The sequence below is a fragment of the Leucopleurus acutus genome (assembly GCF_964270905.1).
Source record: "Leucopleurus acutus genome assembly, chromosome: 15".
NCBI classification, from domain to species: domain Eukaryota; kingdom Metazoa; phylum Chordata; class Mammalia; order Artiodactyla; family Delphinidae; genus Leucopleurus; species Leucopleurus acutus.
The window spans coordinates 39,848,792-39,868,696 of NC_139157.1; the positions used below are offsets into that span (position 1 = coordinate 39,848,792).

The 19,905-nt window shown below is 34.4% G+C and overlaps 1 protein-coding gene across 1 annotated transcript in view; it reads left to right on the forward strand.

The window, feature by feature from the left end:
* TBC1D32 (TBC1 domain family member 32) overlaps positions 1-19,905 on the forward strand; it is a 179,136-nt gene that overhangs the window by 16,334 nt on the left and 142,897 nt on the right. Inside the window, exons 4-11 of the mRNA XM_082855382.1 lie at positions 562-739; positions 11,355-11,423; positions 13,314-13,439; positions 16,286-16,364; positions 16,491-16,594; positions 16,686-16,747; positions 17,311-17,455; positions 19,828-19,887. Of these exons, the coding sequence (XP_082711508.1) occupies positions 562-739; positions 11,355-11,423; positions 13,314-13,439; positions 16,286-16,364; positions 16,491-16,594; positions 16,686-16,747; positions 17,311-17,455; positions 19,828-19,887 (823 nt within the window). The remainder of the gene's footprint in view (positions 1-561; positions 740-11,354; positions 11,424-13,313; positions 13,440-16,285; positions 16,365-16,490; positions 16,595-16,685; positions 16,748-17,310; positions 17,456-19,827; positions 19,888-19,905) is intronic.

Genomic DNA, 19,905 nt, shown 5'->3' on the forward strand with positions numbered 1-19,905 from the left:
GGAATCCTTTTCTTAACATCTCTGACAATGGGTTCTCTAGCCTCTGTTTGAAAGGACCCACTGATCTCTTAATACTTATTTAGGTCTCAATTGTGGTGATGGATGTCTATACACATAAATTATAGGCAGGAGAGAAGGGAAGCAAAGAAAATAGAGGAAGGGAGGATAGAGAAAGAGAAATTAAAAAAAGGAATAAAAGTGATTTGTAAAGTAGGCTGGGTTTTGGTAGTTTGATATTAATAGTTGACTTTGTTACTAATAACTGGAATCTATGCCATTGGAACATCTTGCCTTGGATTCTTTTAATTTTACTGCCTTGGTTCATGTAACCAGATGGAAAAACTTGGGAAATAACACATTTTAGATTCCCTATTAATTTTTTTTTCCTGTTGTGTGAATTCTGTTGTGCCATTTATTCTTTCAGAAAAACTGTCTTTTCTCTTTAGAATTGTTTGTTAAAGGGACTTTACAAGAAAAAAAATAATCAGGTAGTTTAATTTAGTTGAATGTTTTAATCTGTGCTAATAGCCATTCTCTTACAAAGATTGCTTTGAATTAAAGATACAAAGAAATGATGCATTCCCTGAAGAACATCATGATGATAGTGGTGGATTCTATGATCAACAAGTTTGAAGAAGATGAAATGCAAAGTCAAGAAAGGCAGAAAAAAATCCAAAAGGAGAAAAGCAATAGTTACTGCACAGACAATTGCTCTGATAGTGATTCGTCATTCGGTCAGGTATGTTGTTTAGTTTTGCATTTATGTCTTGAAATGGTGTTTAATAATCATTACCTTTAATACATTCTTTATTAGCTAGACTTTTTTCCACTTTCTAGTTTTAAGATTCAGAAGGATAATAAACAATAACATAATCTAATATTAAAGATTTAGTCCATGAAATAACATCTTCTAGAATTATATGTTCAGTGAATTATATCTGAACAGTTATTAATGAGGTAAGGAAATAAACTAGTGGATTTTGGATTAAAAAATAATAACACTTGAAACAAATCTGCTTAGACTTTAGTTAAAGATCTTATTCCCAATTAATCCTTATTAATCAAATTTTAACTACATTATAGATGAATATGGAGATAAAACATTTCCCTTATTTATCTTCTGTGAAGGTTGCTGTGAATTGTTAGTTTTAAGTTTTTTTTTTATGTCAAAAGATTTGAGGTTTTATATTTTATCTTTCCAGGTTATTGGAATCCTTGTCTTTTGGCTTCAGCAGAGCTAAGGGAAAGGCCAATGTCTAGATTAGAAGACAAAGGAAACTAGATAGAGTAGAGCCCATGCATGCACCATGAAATTCCACATAGAAAATTTCAAGCCAAATGGAATCTGTTTGACCTTCTTGTGAATCCTACCTGCTATTTTTAGTGAAACATTTTCACCTAATTAGTTCTAACATAGGGACATAACTATAACGTAGATCCTAAACGTATAGCAAAAAGGGATTTGTGGAGTTTGGGTGAAACCTGAAATACGTGTGTGTATTAGTCACAGTTGAGACTGCACTTTTGAAGGAAAAATGGTTTTGGAATTAGTCAAAGCAGAATGTAAAAGTTATCACTGCATCATTTAGCAGGAGATATTGTGCTGAGTTTTAAATTTTACAAGTCAGGTTAATTATCTGATGTGAGGAAGGAAGTGACAAAGATTGTGAATTTTCTTCATGTTTTGGCTCTTAATCGTCCCTTGTTGATGTACTCTTTGGAAGAAGCTGGGCTGTAGAGATTTTAATTCAGCTTAATACAATCAGATGGCTTATTCAGTAGGTTTACTGAACTGCTTCTTCAGATCAAGGACTTTCTGGAAATGAAACGCACAGAAAACCCAACTTTAGGACTCTGAGGGATCATAAGATTATACTTTCTTAGTTATTTGATGAACCATGTATATACACTGAAATCGAACCACAAGAGAAAAAAAGTGGAGCACTGTTAATTTGTTCTAAGAAGTACAAGTATTCATATCTCAATAGGATTGATTGAGTAGCTGGCAGTTAAGAGGTGCTAGCTAAGCACCAACTTATTTCCAGTCATAGAATCATAGATTTTTGAAGAAATTCACAGCATTGGTAGAAATGGAGTCATACTTTCAGAAGATATTCTTGTTTTTTATTTTGTTTTGATTCTCGAGAAGGATCATGCTCTGAGTTTATATGGCTTCCTTTGGAATGTCCACAGGGTATATCTGCATTTTCAAGTGCCTGCCTTATGAATATGACTTTGTGTCAGAAGCGACTAATTGAATTGAAAGTGAAGTATGCCCACCAACAAGGTGTGGGATCCCTGGGCCTTTGGAAAAAAGCAGATGAATGCCAGAACTGTCCTGAAAGCTCTTTCAGTGTGGCCAGACTCTAAGATGTTTGGGTATGCTTTTGTTTAGTGAAAAAAGACTCTCTTGCATGTAACTGACCGAAGAGAGGCTGAATTAATAGGTTCAGAATTGAAAGGATCCCTGAAAATATATCATTCATTCCACTAAATATTGATGTTATTATTGATGCCTTCAAAATTGATGTTACTTGCATCGGGCTTTAAAAAAACTGAATTGTTCTATGAATAGCATTCAGTAAACAATTTTGATGCTGCTGTTTTGATATTAGAACACTTGTATTTTGTGAATAGAGTAGGCTTTATTTCATTGCTGTTTTAAACATTGCGTCCTGATTGTATATGGATTTCCGACCCAGTATTGAAAAACTTTGGACATTACTGCCTTGGAGACTGTTTGTGTAAGTTTGAGCATATTAAAGAATAAAGTTGGCTGATTTTTACTATAGTTGTGAGCAGAGCATTCACTGAAAGCATTTGGCACTGTGATTAAACCTGGAAAAAGTCTGCAAAATAATGCTAGAAAGATAAAAATAATAATATTAGATATCTCTTATTGAGATTGCTGCCATATGTTGGTCCCTTTGCTTGGCTTTATATTCACTATAGGTGTTACCAGCCTACTTTACAGGAAAAAGCGAGGCTTATAATAATAGGTAAAACTTGTGTTGCTCCTTAGGATTCCACTGTGAATTTAAGCCTGGTTTCTTGCCCTTGATAGTCTGTTCTCTTTGTTCTGTGCTGCACTACCTGGAGACTTCTTGGGTTCAAATCTTTATTCTACCACTTACTAGCTGTGTGACCTTAGACAAGTGTCTTAACTTCCCTGACGTAGTGTTTTTCATTTTAAAATGGGAATGATAATACCACTTACCTCATCCTGCTGTTGAGAAGATTAACTGATTTAATAATTGCTGCTGCTCTGTACGTGTTAGCTTTTATTATTGTTGCTATTTCTTGAAGGATATGCTGAAATGGATACCATTGAGAGACATACTCAAATAGAAAATTTCCCAGCTCTAGTCCTGTATGGTTTCTAACTGAGCTTCTATGGGTCATTTTCTACTGCTGGAAGATTAGAGGATTACCTCTAATTAAGCTTTCAAAATTAATATCCTTTGCTCTTGCAGCTTTTCTTTCTCTTCCCCGACAGTATTCAGTTGTAATATGGCACAGGCATTACATTATGCTTTTTTGTAGTGTGCAAACTATGGATATTTTACTACGTTCTAAGGGAACCCCAAGATGTACCCTTTGTATGGAGAAGGTGAGTTTAGGATAACAGTCACCAGCTGTTCTTTCATGATGTGAACCTATTTAAGGAATTTATTGTTTCTTTACTTTCATGGTAACCTCCCCATGAAGCCCATCCTTTGGTACCTATGGCAGGCAGAATAACAGCCCTTTCACAGACATCCATGTCTTAATACCCAGAACCTGTGAACCTGTTACCGTACATGGGCCAAGGGACTTTGTTAGTGTGATTAATTTAAGGATCTTCAGATGGGGAGATTATTCTGGATTATCCAGGTGAGCCTAATGTAATCACAAGCATCCTTATAAGAGAGACTCAGGAGGGTCAGAGGCAGAGGAGGTGCTGTGCAGGCTGAAGTAGATGTCAGAGTGGCTGCCAATGTATTCTGACCTCTAGAACTGTAAGATAATAAATTTGTGTTTCTTTAAGTCACTAAGTTTATGGTAACTTGTTACAGTAGCAGTGAGGAAACTAATATCTTGCCATTGTTGCTACTTGTTCACCTGAAGGCCAGGATCTTTTCTGTTATTTACTTCCTGGAAAAGAAGCTTTGTGTTTGAACTGCCTCCTGGGAACAATTTGAATTCCATCTTGTTGCTAGGTTTTGAATTCTTCCAGTAAGACTTTTCTTGAGTAGCTTTTCCCTTTTATTGAGTTTGAGGCCTTTCCCCTGTCTCTGAGTATGTGCTGTGCTATCAACCACTCTAATTTACGTTTTACCCTAACTTCTCAAATCTTAGAATATCTTGAGTTCAACCCCTTTTCTGGCCTCTCCTAAAATCTTTAAAGTTTTTACAGTGCTCTTTTTGGTGAGGAATTCTGCTTTTGAGGATGTCATACTACTGCTGAGGAATTACAAGATTCTCATCTCTTGTTCAGCAGCATCGGCCGGAACAGTAGGATAGCCACAGCCCAAACTACTATTCAGAAGTTCCTCCATCTCGAGCTACCCTTAATTGATAAGACTTTTATTATTATTATTTGTCTTATAAACAGAAAAAGATAGGAACCTAAAATCCTAAAAATGTAGAAGGGAAAGGGAAAGGCAGCTGAGAGTAGGAAAAAAAACACGGTAGTATTGATAATGCAGCTGCCTAGAGTTAAGCTTGAGGCAGGGGGCTTGTTTGGGAGAAGAACTGGGTAGGTGCAGGTGTGAGCTTTCTTTGCTTGCTTGTTTAATAGTAATGTCTTGAGACAATTTGACACCAGAAAAACTAATTTCTCTGATTAACAATGCTAATATCTTTATGAATACCTAAGTTTCTTTATACTTTTAAATATTAATAGATTTTTGTTATTATTTCTCAGTGGTAGCACTTTTAAAGAAAAGTGCAGAAGTTCTTTTTTTGTTAAAACATTATTTAAACATCTAGGAAATTAAGAACTTTATCATTTGAAAATATTTTTAAAACCTTATTTTTGTTTTGAATTAATAACTTTGTTCTGTGTTTAAGGCTTAATGAAGGGTGGGCTCATAATTTTTTTTTTTTTTTTTTTGCGGTACGCGGGCCTCTCACTGTTGTGGCCTCTCCCGTTGCGGAGCACAGGCTCCGGACATGCAGGCTCAGCGGCCATGGCTCACGGGCCCAGCCGCTCCGCGGAATGTGGGATCTTCCCGGACCGGGGCACGAACCCGTGTCCCCTGCATCGGCAGGTGGACTCTCAACCACTGCGCCACCAGGGAAGCCCGGGCTCATGATTTTAAGAAGTTTTAGATGCACTACAATTAAAAAAAACTATTCTGCATGAAGCTAACTCATTCTGAATCTTGGAAACAAGTCAAACTCTGGCTGTGCCATTGATGAGCTGTGGGCTTTGTCTTCTTAACCTCTTTCAGTGCCTCAATTTTCTTAACTGTTATAGAGGAGATAGTAATAGTATTTACTCTTATAATGTTGCCTTGCAGATTTAATATATGTAAAGCATTTTGAAGAGTACTTGGCTCATATTAAGCTCTTATATACATGTTTGCTGTTATCATTGTCATCACTGGGTGGTGGTTCTTTTTCTTTTGTAAGAACAGGAAAGAAATCATTGTACAGTTACACATACTAAAGCCTAAAGAATCATTAGGTTTAATATTTATATATTTTATTTCCCATAGCTCTTTGAACAACAGTAGTAGTTGTCTTTCTTTGACTAGCTGTATTTCAATGGTTTATATAGTTTACAAACCAAATATTTAAAATAGAGATTTCTAGAGTAATTTGAGAGTGGTATGATTTTTGAACTTAAAGTGTAGTTATTGACTAATGTGAATATTCTCCAATATATGTTGTAATAAAGTGAATATATCTCTTTAAAACAACAGAAGTTACAGAATGCATCTTACGTTCACTATCTTTAGGTATACTGAATTTTACAGAAATGTATACAAATCTTATTTTAGCATCTGAAGACCTTTAATTAGGATCCTTATGATCATACAGTAGGACCAAAACCCATCTTAGATTATCAACCTATTCTACTTCTTGCTCTTTTCCCTGTAGTATTTGCTCAGAAATTATTTGCTTGGTTTATACTCTCACACATGTAAATATGTCTAAAAATGTTTTCCTTTTGGAATTATCTACCTATATTGATATCAGCAACAGGTCTCTTTTGTGTTGCTTTACCAATCAAATTGGCAGACACTGCTCCCCTCAGGAATTTTTAATCTAACAATTTCAGCTGTTCTAAATATTTCTAACTCTGTTGTAGTCAATGGAACACGTTATCTACATGTTCCAGTTAAGTATCAATAAATTATTATAGTTAGTTGCAATGGAAATTTGTCCATCCAGTGATACACAATAACACACAGAAATGTTAAAAACCTATATAGGTAACCTTTAAGGTAGGTATTAGACTTATTCTCATTTCTAGTGTAGTATGTATTTCATTGCTTAAGTAACATTTTAAGAGTAATTTGTACTATGTTTAAGAAGACAAAGGAATCTTATAGGGTACTAAGCATATTAATGAGTCTACTCCAATCAGATAACTACTAAAGGCTATGCTTTTCTAATATGCATTATTACCTGAGAGGAAAGGCAAACATGGTAGAATTAAGGGACTTCAACTGTTTGGATACATATTCAACCAACAGATATGTATTGGACATATGCTGTGTACAATATCTTGTGCCAGGCACTATAAAATTGCAAAGATGAATCAGATATACATTATTTTTTCAAGGAGCTTACTTGAGAGTAAAGAGATAGGATATGTACATAAATAACCAAGTTGCAAGTAGAAGTAATGTGTCATGGGAATTCAAAGACCAGCCCTTATAACCAAGAATATCCAAGAGCTATAGAGGAAAGTATTTCAGACAAGGGAAAGTTCAAAATTTATGCATCAACAAAGAATGTGGCATACCTGGGAAGCTCTGAGTAGTTTATGTGAAGGGTTAGGACAGAGTTTGCAAGGAGTAAATTGGAAGGTTAGATTAAGGGCAGTTTATGGAGTAAGGGTAAGGATTATATCTTAATCATTATTTATTGTTTCTAGCTATAAAATCATAGTGCCTGGTAACATAGTAGGTGTCTGACACATAGTAGATGCCGAATAAATATTTGAGGAATAAATGAATGCATTCAAAAGCTAAATTTAATTGTTTTGTAATTTGAGAGAAATCATTTTAGGTTTCTTAACAGGAAAATGTGAGTCAGACTTACCTAACAGTTGTATACAGAAGGGCATGGGAAGGGGAGAAAGTGGAGGTAGGGAGTTAGAAGGCTATCATGGTAGTTAAGTAAAAAGTAATGAGGACCTGAACTGAGGAGGCTTTGTAGGAATAGAGACTGATGTGAAATTATTGCAGAAGTAGGATCATTAAGCTTGATTTTTGATATGTTTTGGAGAGAGTAGTGCAAAGTGGAAGTAGAAGTTAAAGGTCTAGTTATGTTTTTTTTTTAAGCCAAAGTAGCTGGGAGACTATGATGTTATGAACCAAGTCTGGAATTAGGGAGGAATTAGATGTGGAGAAGAATGTGGTGGGTTCTTCTTTTATTCTTTTTTTTGTTGTTGTTGTTGGGTATACATATTGAATTTGAGACACCAGTAAGGTATCCCAGTGGTGTAGCAGGTAGTTGAACATGCAGGATTCATTTGGTAGAAATGTTGGGGATAACAACGTGAGTCATTTGTGCAGAGATGTTGCTACTTAAGCCACCTAAGTAAGCAAGATCTTAGGAAATGCATTTCAGAGGGCAGACAGAAATGGAAGAATGGGTTAGACAGGGTACCAAACCATATTGCACTGGGTAGGAGGTTAAGGGGGGATGAAGGCTAGAGGGAAGTCAAATAAGATAAGGACTAAGAAAAGATCTTTGGATTTGGTGGTTAACTGTTCACCACAGAATAATGTTGAGAGTAAGAGGAGGGAAGTTGAGGGATCATCATGCTGATTAGTTGCGATCATTTTTGTGAAGTGAAAAGCAAAGACATTTTCAAAGTAAGGGTTGCTTGCCTGAGGTATTGATCATAAAGAGATAAAAAAAAAGTCTTTGTTGGGGGAACATTTAAGCAAATGAATTTTAAGATCTAAGTATTATCTTTTTTGACTGCTACTTGACATAATATTGGTTGTTTCACCAAATATGAACTCCTGTAGTTGCAAATGTTCAAACAGTATCTGACCCTGCATTTACCAGGGCTGTTGTAGAACGTGACTTCTCTTTTAGAAAAGAAGCTGAATGGAAATCTGAAATCAATGAATTATATTTATAGATCTTGAATAGGCAGTAGGTAGGGGGGACTCAGTTTTCTATTTTCAGATAGAAAATTTCCTGGTTGAAGTAAATTTGAGATTTACTTCAAATTTTAAAATTTAATAATGATAAAGCAAAAAGGCTTTACATTTGTTCTCGTTTAATTCTTACAGTGATGCTAGGAGGTGGATGTGAAAACTGCAGATGGGGTTAAAGATTCCAGGGACACATAGCTAGTTAGAATTTTAAAACCCGGCTTAACCTTCTGTCTGATTAAAACTCATGTCCTTGATATTCTTATTTGCTAATGAGTTGGATGGCAGGACATTTTAGACATCGATGATAATCTGATAAAAGTCATGATAGTGGAAGTGGGAGGACCAGAAGAAATCAATTTTAGAAGAGGCAAAAGGGCCAGGCTAAAGAAAAGAGCTTGTGTAATTAACAGTAGAATGAGTGTGTATATGTACTTTATATACTTATATACATACTATATACACATATGGACATATATACTTATATCTATATACACACAACATATATCTTAATGTTTGTATTTGTATACTATGTAAGATATCCTGTGTTGTGTATACTTTCTTCCCATTAGACAAGACAAGCTGCACTTATATATACTTACATTTTATTTAGTAGTTACCACTCATACATTTTAGTATTTTAATTGTTGTATAATGAAAACTCAAAATTAAAGCTCTATTATTTAATATACAGTACTTCTAATTTTAAAAAGTAGTATATACAGACTTCAGCAGTTGAACTATATACTTTATTTTTTAATTTAATTTTTTTTTAATACAGCACGTTCTATTTTATGCATGTTAGTGTATGTATGTCAGTCCCAATCTCTCAATTCATCCCACCACCTCCTCCCCCGTGACCCCCGCTTTCCCTCCTTGGTGTCCATGCGTTTGTTCTCTACATCTGTGTCTCTATTTCTGCCTTGCAAACTGGTTCATCTATACCATTTTTCTAGATTCCACATATATGCGTTAATATGATATTTGTTTTTCTCTTTCTGACTTCACTCTGTATGACAGTCTCTAGGTCCATCCACGTCTCTACAAATGACCCAGTTTCGTTCCTTTTTATGCTGAGAAATATTCCATTGTATAAATGTACCACATCTTCTGTATCTGTTCATCTGTCAGTGGGCATTTAGGTTGCTTCCATGACCTGGCTATTGTAAATAGTGCTGCAGTGAACACTGGGGTGCATGTGTCTTTTTGAATGATGGTTTTCTCTGGGTATATGAACTATATACCTTTAGAAAAGAGTAAAACCGAGGACACTTTAAGGCTTTTTAAGAAAACTTACGTTGAAGGATCTGAAATATCAGGCTGTTTTGGGTTTGTTATCAAGTGGCAATATGTACCCTGTATTGTTAGAGACAATGTAACATGGTAGGAAGACTGGCTATGGAATCATTCTCGAGTTTAACAAATGTATATTGAGTGCCGACTCTGTATCCAGCACTGTTTCAGGTGTTGAGGATACTATAGTGAAAAAGACCAAAAAGATCAAAAAGACTAAGTGATTGGAAGGCAGCCATGCAAAGCTCTAGAAAAATAGCATTGCCAGGCAGCAGGAGTGGCAATGGCAAAGGTTCTTAGGCTAGAGTGGGCATGGCATCTTCCAGGGATGGGGGAAAAAAGGCCAGCATGACTGAAATCTACATGGCAGAGGGCAGAGTGGTATGAGAGAAAGGTAGGCAGGGGCCAGATCGTGTAAGTCAAACTTTTATATTTTATTCTGAGTAAAGTGGGAAGTCTTTTTGTGGGGTTGAAGTAAGGGAGATAAAGAGACTTGATCTATAATTTTGAGAAGCTTTGTCTATTGCTAGAGAATGGATGATGGGGTAGAGTAGGATGAGATTAAGAGCAGAAGCAGGGAGACCAGTTAGGATGAATTTAAGTAGTCTGGAGTCGATGATGGTGTCAACTAAGGTTTTAGCAGTGAAGTGGCAATGGGTAGTTAAGAGTTATGATATGTGAAACTTGGGAGTTGTCGTGGCATTGGATGTAGGAAATGAGAGGAAGCAAGGAGTCAAGATTGACTCCTATTTTTGACTTAAGACAAAATATGGATGGATGGTAGAACTATTTACCAAGATGGGGAAGTTTGAGGGAGGAGCAGGTTTGGAATAAAAAAATCAAGAATTTTATTTTGGATATGTTAAGTTTGAGGTGCTTATTAAACATCCAGCGGAAGTGTTGAAAGGATAATTATATATGTTACCTTGGAGATGAAGTGACTGATAAATTTTAGTCATTGTGATGTATTTAAGAACTAGATGAGAACACCTCAAGAGAGTATAGACAGTGAAGAGAAGAGGGTCTCTAATGAAGATGGGAATCTGAGTTCTGATTGCTGGGTGACTTGGTTTTCATATTTCTCATACTTCAGAGTCATTGTGAATTGAGGTAGTACGAGGCTTGTTACATAATAATGGCAGCTTTTATTTTTAGGTGGTTATTTAAGGTATTATTTAAATTGCTTTGGCAAGAAAAAGATTCCTTTTCTAAAACAGCTTATGGTCTACTATAAACTTTTTTCTAGATAGAAGTTTTTACTTTAGGAATTCTTCACCTAAGAGGAGACATGGAGAAAGTTTAAGGAGAAGCACAGGGAAGAAAAGGAACAGAAAAGTTCAAGCAGCATCATAGCTATGCTTAGGGTACCATCAGTGCCTTCTTATTTGTTTATGTTGTTTTACCTTTGTTTCATACATCTCAGATTCCTGGGTACAAAACATTTTTAGCTTTATATCTTTTGAGTCTTATAATGTTCTATATGTTGCATTTGCTCAGCAAATGATAACCTCATATACATGAAAGTACACTGTCCTACTGGGACATTAAGTTCTCATTTAAATGCCTTGGGATACAAAAATTCTAAGTTTGCTGCTAAATCAAAATAGATCATCCCCTTCTCTTGTTTCAGAATTTGTTTTGTGCTTGGAGTTATATGAAAAATCATTTATAACAATACTTCTAAAAGTCTACTAAATGAATGAAGGAATTAACCTTCTGTTAATTGTGTTACAGAGTTATAAATTTTGTCAAGGAAAATTACAGTTAATTTTAGACCAGTTGGATCCTGGGCAACCTAAAGAGGTAAGTTTAAAGGAAAACTGTTAAGTTCAGTCAGAGATATATATATATATATATAAATAGATTATAATTAGTAGCAGCTGGATTATTTCTCTTGAAGATAGTCCTTTAATATCATGAAAGTTCTAGACTGATATCCCTGCTAGACTTTCTAGTCTTGAAATGAAAAGTCACAGAGTAAGAGAGGCTCTCCTTAGAGAGTTCTCACAGTTTGTAAGAGGAAATTTTTATTTCTGGTTTCAATTTTCAAGGGATGAATTTATGAGCAGTTTCTCCCAAACTGTTCCTTCACTGTTGCTTTGTATGTGACATTTTAGTGATTTCTTTGAAGAAAATAATCTTCATTTAATCCTCTTTCTACTTCTGGAAAACGTGAGCAACTTTGACACATGTTCATTTATTAGAAAATATTTTTAAAAAGCAATTTTATTGAATTGAGCCTCTTTATATTGTAATAATTGTATAAATTACTGTTTATGAAGTTTTATTTCATTTGAAAGTCATTCTGTTTCACTTGAAATAGAAAATTATAGGATTTTTGAAGTACCTCAGACATCTGTTATATCTTGCCATTTGGTCTCGTTTTTGAAATACGTTGTTTTTCTTCAACTTTTCATTTTAAATTAAGTGAATAGCTATGATTTACTCCCACTGATTTTTTTTTTCCCCTCTCAGCATTTCACATTCTGATTTATTCTCTAGGTTTTAGTAAATGTTTCAACAGATTGGCAATGGGACCTGACTTTATATGATAACAATATTATTGACTTTAGTTTAAGTGGATTATTTGGAAATTTATACTTGTTCAGAAACCTTTGTTCTACTTCTGCAAATAGTAAATTGTTAATGGAGTTTTGTCCTAAAAATTAACTGAAAAGGAGAAATTTACTTAATGTGTTTAAACTCTCTTCATAGTCCCCCTAATGCCTATCCCAAATAAAATTGTATTTAAGAGTTTTTCATATGAATATATAGACATTTTAAACACATGTATATTCTATTTGTTTCACCTAAAACTTGACACCCTGAAAACTGACACCTTGACACATTCAGAGTGCTTGGTGTCCTAAGGTCTTAGCTCTTTGACTCTTCATTTTTTTTTCCCCCTTACTAGGTTTCAGTTATTTCAGCTGAGGAACAACCAAATTTTGAGGAACAGGTTGGAATCAGTGTGTTATTACTCACTAGTTGGAGAGTGAGTGGGGGAGAAGCTTTACTCCACTTACGATTGGAGTAGAGCTATTTGCCACTGCTGTCCCTTGGGTCATACTGTCCTGAGTTAATTCTGATTGAATTTTGAGAAGAATACTTAATAAGATTTCTGTGAAAATTCAGAAATTCAATTTTGCATCACATTGCTGAATCACTTTTTTTTCCCTATCTCAGTGGTTAGAAGGTCAGAAAATATGGTGTAGCGGCAAAAAGAAGTTCAAATTAATTGCTTTGTGAGAATTGTTCATATATCCTAGAATGGGAATGCTTCACCAGGGACATAACTGGGCAGTGTTTTAGAATTAGAGTCCTCAAACTGTGGGACCACCTATGGGGTCTGTTCAAGTGAGGAAAGTCTGTGGAGGAGACACTGGAATACCTTATTCTGGTGATTCAGATTTGGCTACCATCCCTTCTCCTCTTCCCCTTAGACGTGTGACCTAGAATCTCCTAATATAGTTAGGTTATTTTATGTAAAGCAAAAATTAAAACACTAGTTTCTCTGCTTAACAGTTTAAAAAATGAATTATCAAGAATTGTTTTATAAAAGGGCCTCTGATTTTCAACTGGCTCTTTAGAGCAGTTATCCAGACTCTGCGTTTCAATGTTTGTTAAATATTTGGAGAATTGCTATTATTTTGGTGGCTGAGTATTAATAAAAATTCTTTTAAAAAATTATAGGTGAGATATGAAGCCTTGCAGACATTATGTTCAGCTCCTCCGTCTGATGTACTGAACTGTGAAAATTGGACCACTCTCTGTGAGAAACTGACAGTGTATCTTTCAGATCCTGATCCTGTATTTAGTGTAAGGAAATGCCTACAGAAGTGTTAAGAATTCCTGTTTTTTTCCCTACTATTCTAGGAGCAAATGGAATATAATTTTCTTTAATAGTAGCTCAAATATTTAATAGTAACACAAATATAATTTCAGCTCCAGCTTTTGAATTGTCAAGATTTTTTTTTTTTAAAGGAATTAACTTACTATGTCATGATTAGATTCAAAGTATGGTTGGTCAGTGTCATACTTCATTGCCAAATAATAGACTATGTTAGCTTATGCATTTTGTTTTATCTTGTAAAGGGATATCCAAGTATCTGTGTCAATGTTTTTGAATTAAGAAAAATATTTTAAAAGAAAGAGTGCATTTTTGAAAGAATTCATGATATATGAAGACTTGAACTTACAATGATTACAATTTATTCTAAAGGATTAATAAGCATTTTCCCTGTGCAGTTAAGTGTTAGAGATTGCTTAACTGCTTAAAAAGAAAAGTTAGAAAACTGTAAAGCTAACACTTTAGAAGATAATTGAGATGAATTATAAAACTAATGTAGAAAATTCCCAAAACTGTAAAGTTAGTCAGTAGAGAGTTATTTTATATATAAAAAAAAAAATGATTCACATATGACTTCTCAGAAACACTATGTTGAAAAGTAAGATTATATTAAAAAGTGCAGTAATTATATGGGATTAAAAAAAATCCTGACTGTATTCCAGCATCACATTTAACTACAAACTAGATTTTTTATGTATGTACATATGTATTTATTTTGGCCGCACTGGGTCTTTGTTGTGGCGCATGGGCTTCTCTAGTGCGGCACGTGGGCTTAGATGTGGTATGTGGGAACTTAGTTCACAGACCAGGGATCGAACCTGGGCCCCCTGCATTGGGAGCACAGAGTCTTAACCACTGGACGACCAGGGAAGTCCCCCAAACTAGGTTTTTTTAAGTGTCTTTTTCTTCATAAATGATGTGTCAGTGAAGAAAAACATTAGCTTTAAAATTGATAAGCTTTTTTATATAGAATTTTTAAAGGTATTAGTAAAAAAGAAATTTTTCCAGCTCTTCAACAAATATGCACTGAACACCTACAGTGTACATCATTCTAGTTCAGATGCTGGGAACACTGAGCAAGACAGAAGCCTTTGTCTTCATAGAACTTTAGAAGAGGAGACAGACAGTAAACAGTTAATACAAATAAAAATAAAACTCAGTACCTTTTTACTACTTAAAATTACTCTTCCATCAATGAAAACATACTGGTAAACAGAAGTGGTTTAGAAACAAGTGGTTTGTTATTTTTATAAGGGGGGAAATGGTGTTTAATTACCCAATACCTGGATGCAGTTCAACCATACTAACCCCAGAGGGTGAGGCAGACTTCTCTAAAAACTCAAGGATTCAGGAACTTCAAAGGAGAAAGATAGTTCAGGGTTATCTTTTAACATTTCAAGGCATTCTAACAGGAAATTGTAAATTTCCCTCTTAAAGACATAATAGTGGTCTAATAGGTTTCCTTTATTCCTTTTATAAATATGGTAAAGATCCTACTGGGTCAATGTAAGTGACCTGATTTGTCCATTATATTCAGCAAGAGTCAGTGTGGATACTTAAGGCAATAAAATTGGAACACGTTGTCATAGAGGGGAAATGGTAATAAAACCAATCAACTTGAATAGAAAACAAGGTATGGTGTTCTTTTCATCTAGAACTTATGCTTTACCCAAATTCTTGAGTTTGATTCTGTTTCTTCGTTTTCTACTCTAAAGCAGGGGTCCCCAACCCCCAGGAACTGGGCCGCACAGCAGGAGGTGAGCGGCTAAGCTTCATCTGCCACTCCCCATGGCTCGCATTATGGCCTTAAGCATCCCCGCCCTCCTGTCTGTGGAAAAATTGTCTTGCACAAAACTGGTCCCTGGTGCCAGAAAGGTTGGGGAATGCTGCTCTAAAGGACTCTTACATGTAACTGAGTGAAGCCTATAGTGTTCGAAAAGTATGACAAATACTTACCAATTGCTGCAAATATGAAAACTTCCCAAAGTATTTAATATCCTGTGTTCAGTACGAACCTCTTGGGTTGTTGAAATATATTTTTAGTCACTTGGGTAACCATTTTTTGTAAGTGTATTCATCTAATATTTGATATAGTCAAGGTTATTTTTTTCTTCAGAGTAGATCATTTGAGGGAATTTTATTTTTTTAATGGGAAACTGCATTTCACTGTTAGGCTCAATCCCATCAAAGTTGGTATAATTAAAATGATAAGCTGTCATTTCTAGGTACCTACGAGTGTCAGGTACTGACTACATCTGTTATCTCATTTAATTCATTTACATTGTGGTAGTTTCTATTTTACGTTTTAATAATGTAAAATTTTGGAATATAATATTTTTCTTGGGAATAGGCAAAATTATTGAAGTCCTAACAATCTAATTAATCTTCCTATGTGAGCAATTAAAACAAAAAAAACAAATAGTGGATTTGGAAAGGAGTGGGGTTTTTTGTTTGTTTTGTTTTACATTTAGTACTCCTACTGTTTCTTTGTTTGACTCCTTTACATTGTGTCAAATTGTAACAAATTATATTGTAACAAATTATATTGTTTCCTTTCTTCACCCCATCTCCCCATGTCTGTATCTGCTATTACCAGATTTTACAACAATATACTGCTGTATTAGATTGACTCTTAGTTTTGGTTGACTTTACGTTTTGCCAACCAACACAAGAATGTGCCGTTTTAATTACATTTCTACTGAAATTTTTGAATGGTCTTGTGTTTATTAAGTTTTTTTTTACTATGTAGAAAACGATTCTTACAAAAATAGATGATGAAAGAATATTGGATACAAATCTTGTTTCATTTCCATAGGACCGGATTTTAAAATTCTATGCACAGACGTTTACACTTTCACCATTACATATGACCAAGGAAATTTATAAAAGCTTAGGTATGTTTATTATATACTTTTTAAAATTTATAAGTTTGTACTTAAGAAAATGGATAGGAAATAACTGTTTCAGAAAGCACTGTGAATGAATGGTATTATAACCTTATTTTTATATTTTCTTTTTAGCTAAATATTTGGAGTTATACTTTCTTTCTAGAGAAAATCATATTCCTACTCTTTCAACTGGCATAGATATAAGTAATCCTAATGTGATCCACTTACTTAAAAAGGTATTCATTTTCTATAATATGCTTTTATTTCTGTTTAATTCTATATTTAAGAATTCTAACTTCTTGAGAACGGTTATGCACTGTTTTATAGGTTCGTCTTCTAAATGAATATCAGAAAGAGGCTCCATCTTTCTGGATTCGACACCCAGAAAAGTAAGCCCCCTAGTTTATGCCAGTATAAAATTAGGAGTGTTACTGTCCATATACATTTCAAAGAGAGTAGAGACAGTCTTAACTGATTTACGTGGTTGGGAAAGGCTTACTAGTTTATTTTTTAGCTTTTCATGTTTTTTACTTAGCTACGTGAATGGCTCTATGCAAGTACCATTTTATACCATTTAATTATCACAACAAGGTAAGAGGCTGTTGTAGCTTCAGGCTGTTTCATTACTGGTCTTCGCTACTTTGGTCAAGTTCCTTGAATGTTCTTTAAACTTTTCCCTTTTTAGTTCTAAGATTTTTAATAAGGTTGTAAGAGTAACTGTGGGTCTAAAAAGGAAAGTTAAATTTGGACAGCCAGTGTTGAAGTAGAACATAAGTTTTTAGAGCAGAGAAAACTGGGGGTGAATTTCACCCCTGCTATTTACTGAAATATTAAAAAATGATGTTTCTAAAGATTACCTATTACTTTATCATTCCATAAATATAAAATGTCACTATTACATATATATAGCATTTGTTTTTTTCTAAAAATCACTTCTTTCCCAAACTTTAAGGTATATGGAAGAAATTGTGGAGAGTACTTTGTCTTTATTATCAGTTAAACATGATCAAAGCCATCTTGTCTCACAAAAGATTTTGGATCCAATATACTTTCTTGCATTGGTTGATACCAAGGCTGTGTGGTTCAAAAAGTGGATGGTAAGGAAATACGGAATGTTTTATTACCTTTCTTTGTGTATTGCTCTACTGTGTCAAAGAATAGCTGCTGTTTGAATGTTTACTGTGTGCCAAGAGTTCTGTCACTTTTACACGTGTTAACTCACTTAATTCTTATAACAATCTATGATATAGGTGGTGGTATTATTATCCCATTTTACAGATGCAGCAACTGAGGGATAGAGAAGTAACTTGCTCAAGATGGTTTACCTATTAGGTGACAGAGTCAGAAAAGGATTTTAATGGGAATTCATTTGAATCTATTAAACTGATGACCTATCCAAAATCATGTCTTAGTTTAAAAGCTACGAATTTTTTAAGCAGATGTGGTAGAACATAAGGGTTCAATGCTCACTTTTCTCTGGCTTAGAGGTCTGAAAACATCTCTTCATTTGACACTTAATGAAATTGCAGTTTGTAAAATGTGTCTAATGCCTGAATGCTCGTGACTTCCTGTGGAGTTGATCACTATCTTAGGACTGAAACTAATATTAAAAGATTCTTACACTGTTACCTCCCTCATCTGCTGTTGAATAAGAGTGATCTGTGTCTGGCAGTAGTCATAGCTGTGTTGGCCCGTGTTCTTACATCTTGGTCCCTCTCAACCTGTATTTGTTGCAGTGGGGAAGGATGGGAATGGGACCATGACTTGCCATGCAAACCATGCAAAGCAAAGCAGCAACATGTTCATTTACTGCTGAGCACGATTTGGACATTATCTAGCTGATGGCTTTCTTTCTTCTTTTTTTTTTTTTGCCGTTTATCTAGACTGTATAATAATGCCCAGTTAACCAAAACATAATTCTGTTTGGTGCTTAGCACTTACCTGGCCTACACATAGTATATGTTTGATAAATGCTTGCTCAGCTTAATTTTACCTGAACCCTTTGTTCCTCACATCTAACATTTGACGTTTTTCTTTTTTTTTGATTATCAAATTACACCACTATTGTAGACAATATACAAAATATGTAAAAGCACAAATAAAATTACATTTCTCTAATTCTATAACACAGGGATAACAGCTATTAAGATTTTGTTTTATGTGGTTGTATGCTTTAAAAAAGACCTAAACAGGTGAATTTTAACAAATCATATTCTAAGTGTTTATAATTAACTTTTTTTTACTTAACATTTTTATTGTCAGCACTTGATTCTTAAGAGAATGATGCACATTACAGGAAAACTAACCAATGGAAAATTATTAAATCAGCTCCCCAAGTGTGTTCTGGTATTATTAAAATTTATCACATTCTCCTCCACTTATCTAAGGCAGAAGTTGTCAAACTTTACGTAAAGGGTCAGGCAGTAAATATTTCTGGCTTTGTGGGCTGTCCTGTTTCTGTTGCAACTACTCAGTTCTCAGTAGCTCAGAAGCATCCATAGGTAATATATAAATGAATGGATGTGACTATGTTACAATAAAACATTGTTTACCATATCGGGGGCAGCTGAATTTGGCCTGAGGGTTGTGGTATGTCAACTCCAGTCTAAGGGATGTACTATGAGGCTTTCGTTTTAGAACATGATCAATAGTTTAATTGTAAGTCAATATGTTTCTCTTACTAAACCTGAAAAAAAGATTAATGGTTTTTTAAAACATTTTAAGCTACAAGGGTTAAAACACACAGGGTTTTGATTAACCCTCAATTAACCCAAACCCCACTTAATTAAATTCTATTCCCCAGAATTTTGATAGATTTTTACAGACTATTATTTAATTTTTTAAAGTAAAATAAACTACATTGAAGGCTAATGATATCGAACATAAGTAATATTCATGTAAATTTTCCCCTTTGTACAATGCATAAAAATCATATTTTAATCTCATCCATGTTTAGTTCTAAGGAGAGAGTTTTTTGGCACTTCGAATCATTTTTAAAATATGACTGGCAGAGAATGATTAAGATACTGTCCCTTCAGAGCATTTCAACCTTGGCAGATTTCTGCATGTGTAAACAGTACAGTACCCTCTTCATTGTGAGAGTTGTGATTCCTCCCCCGACCCGCCTCGCCCTCACTTCTTAATCTTTACTTTAGGCTCTGTCATACACTGGTAGTCAGACATGGTTTTTTTTTTTGGTTTTAAAGTAATTTAGCATGGTAACTGGACACAACTGAGGGGTAGATTGTTTTCTATTGGTCTGTCAGTAAATGCTCCAGTTTTTAATATAATTTTCATTCTTATGACTGCTATGCTCATAATCCATTGTACTTAGAAAAACGTGTTTTACCCTGATTACAATAATTTAAACTAAGTTATTGTGTAATTTATGTTAAAGAAATGTTACAGGAAAAATAGATTTTGAATGGTATAGCTTGAATATTAAATACCATTTTACTCCTAATTTTAGCATGCATATTACAGCAGAACTGCAGTACTAAGACTTATTGAAAAGAAATATAAATCTCTGGTAAGTCTATATTTCTGT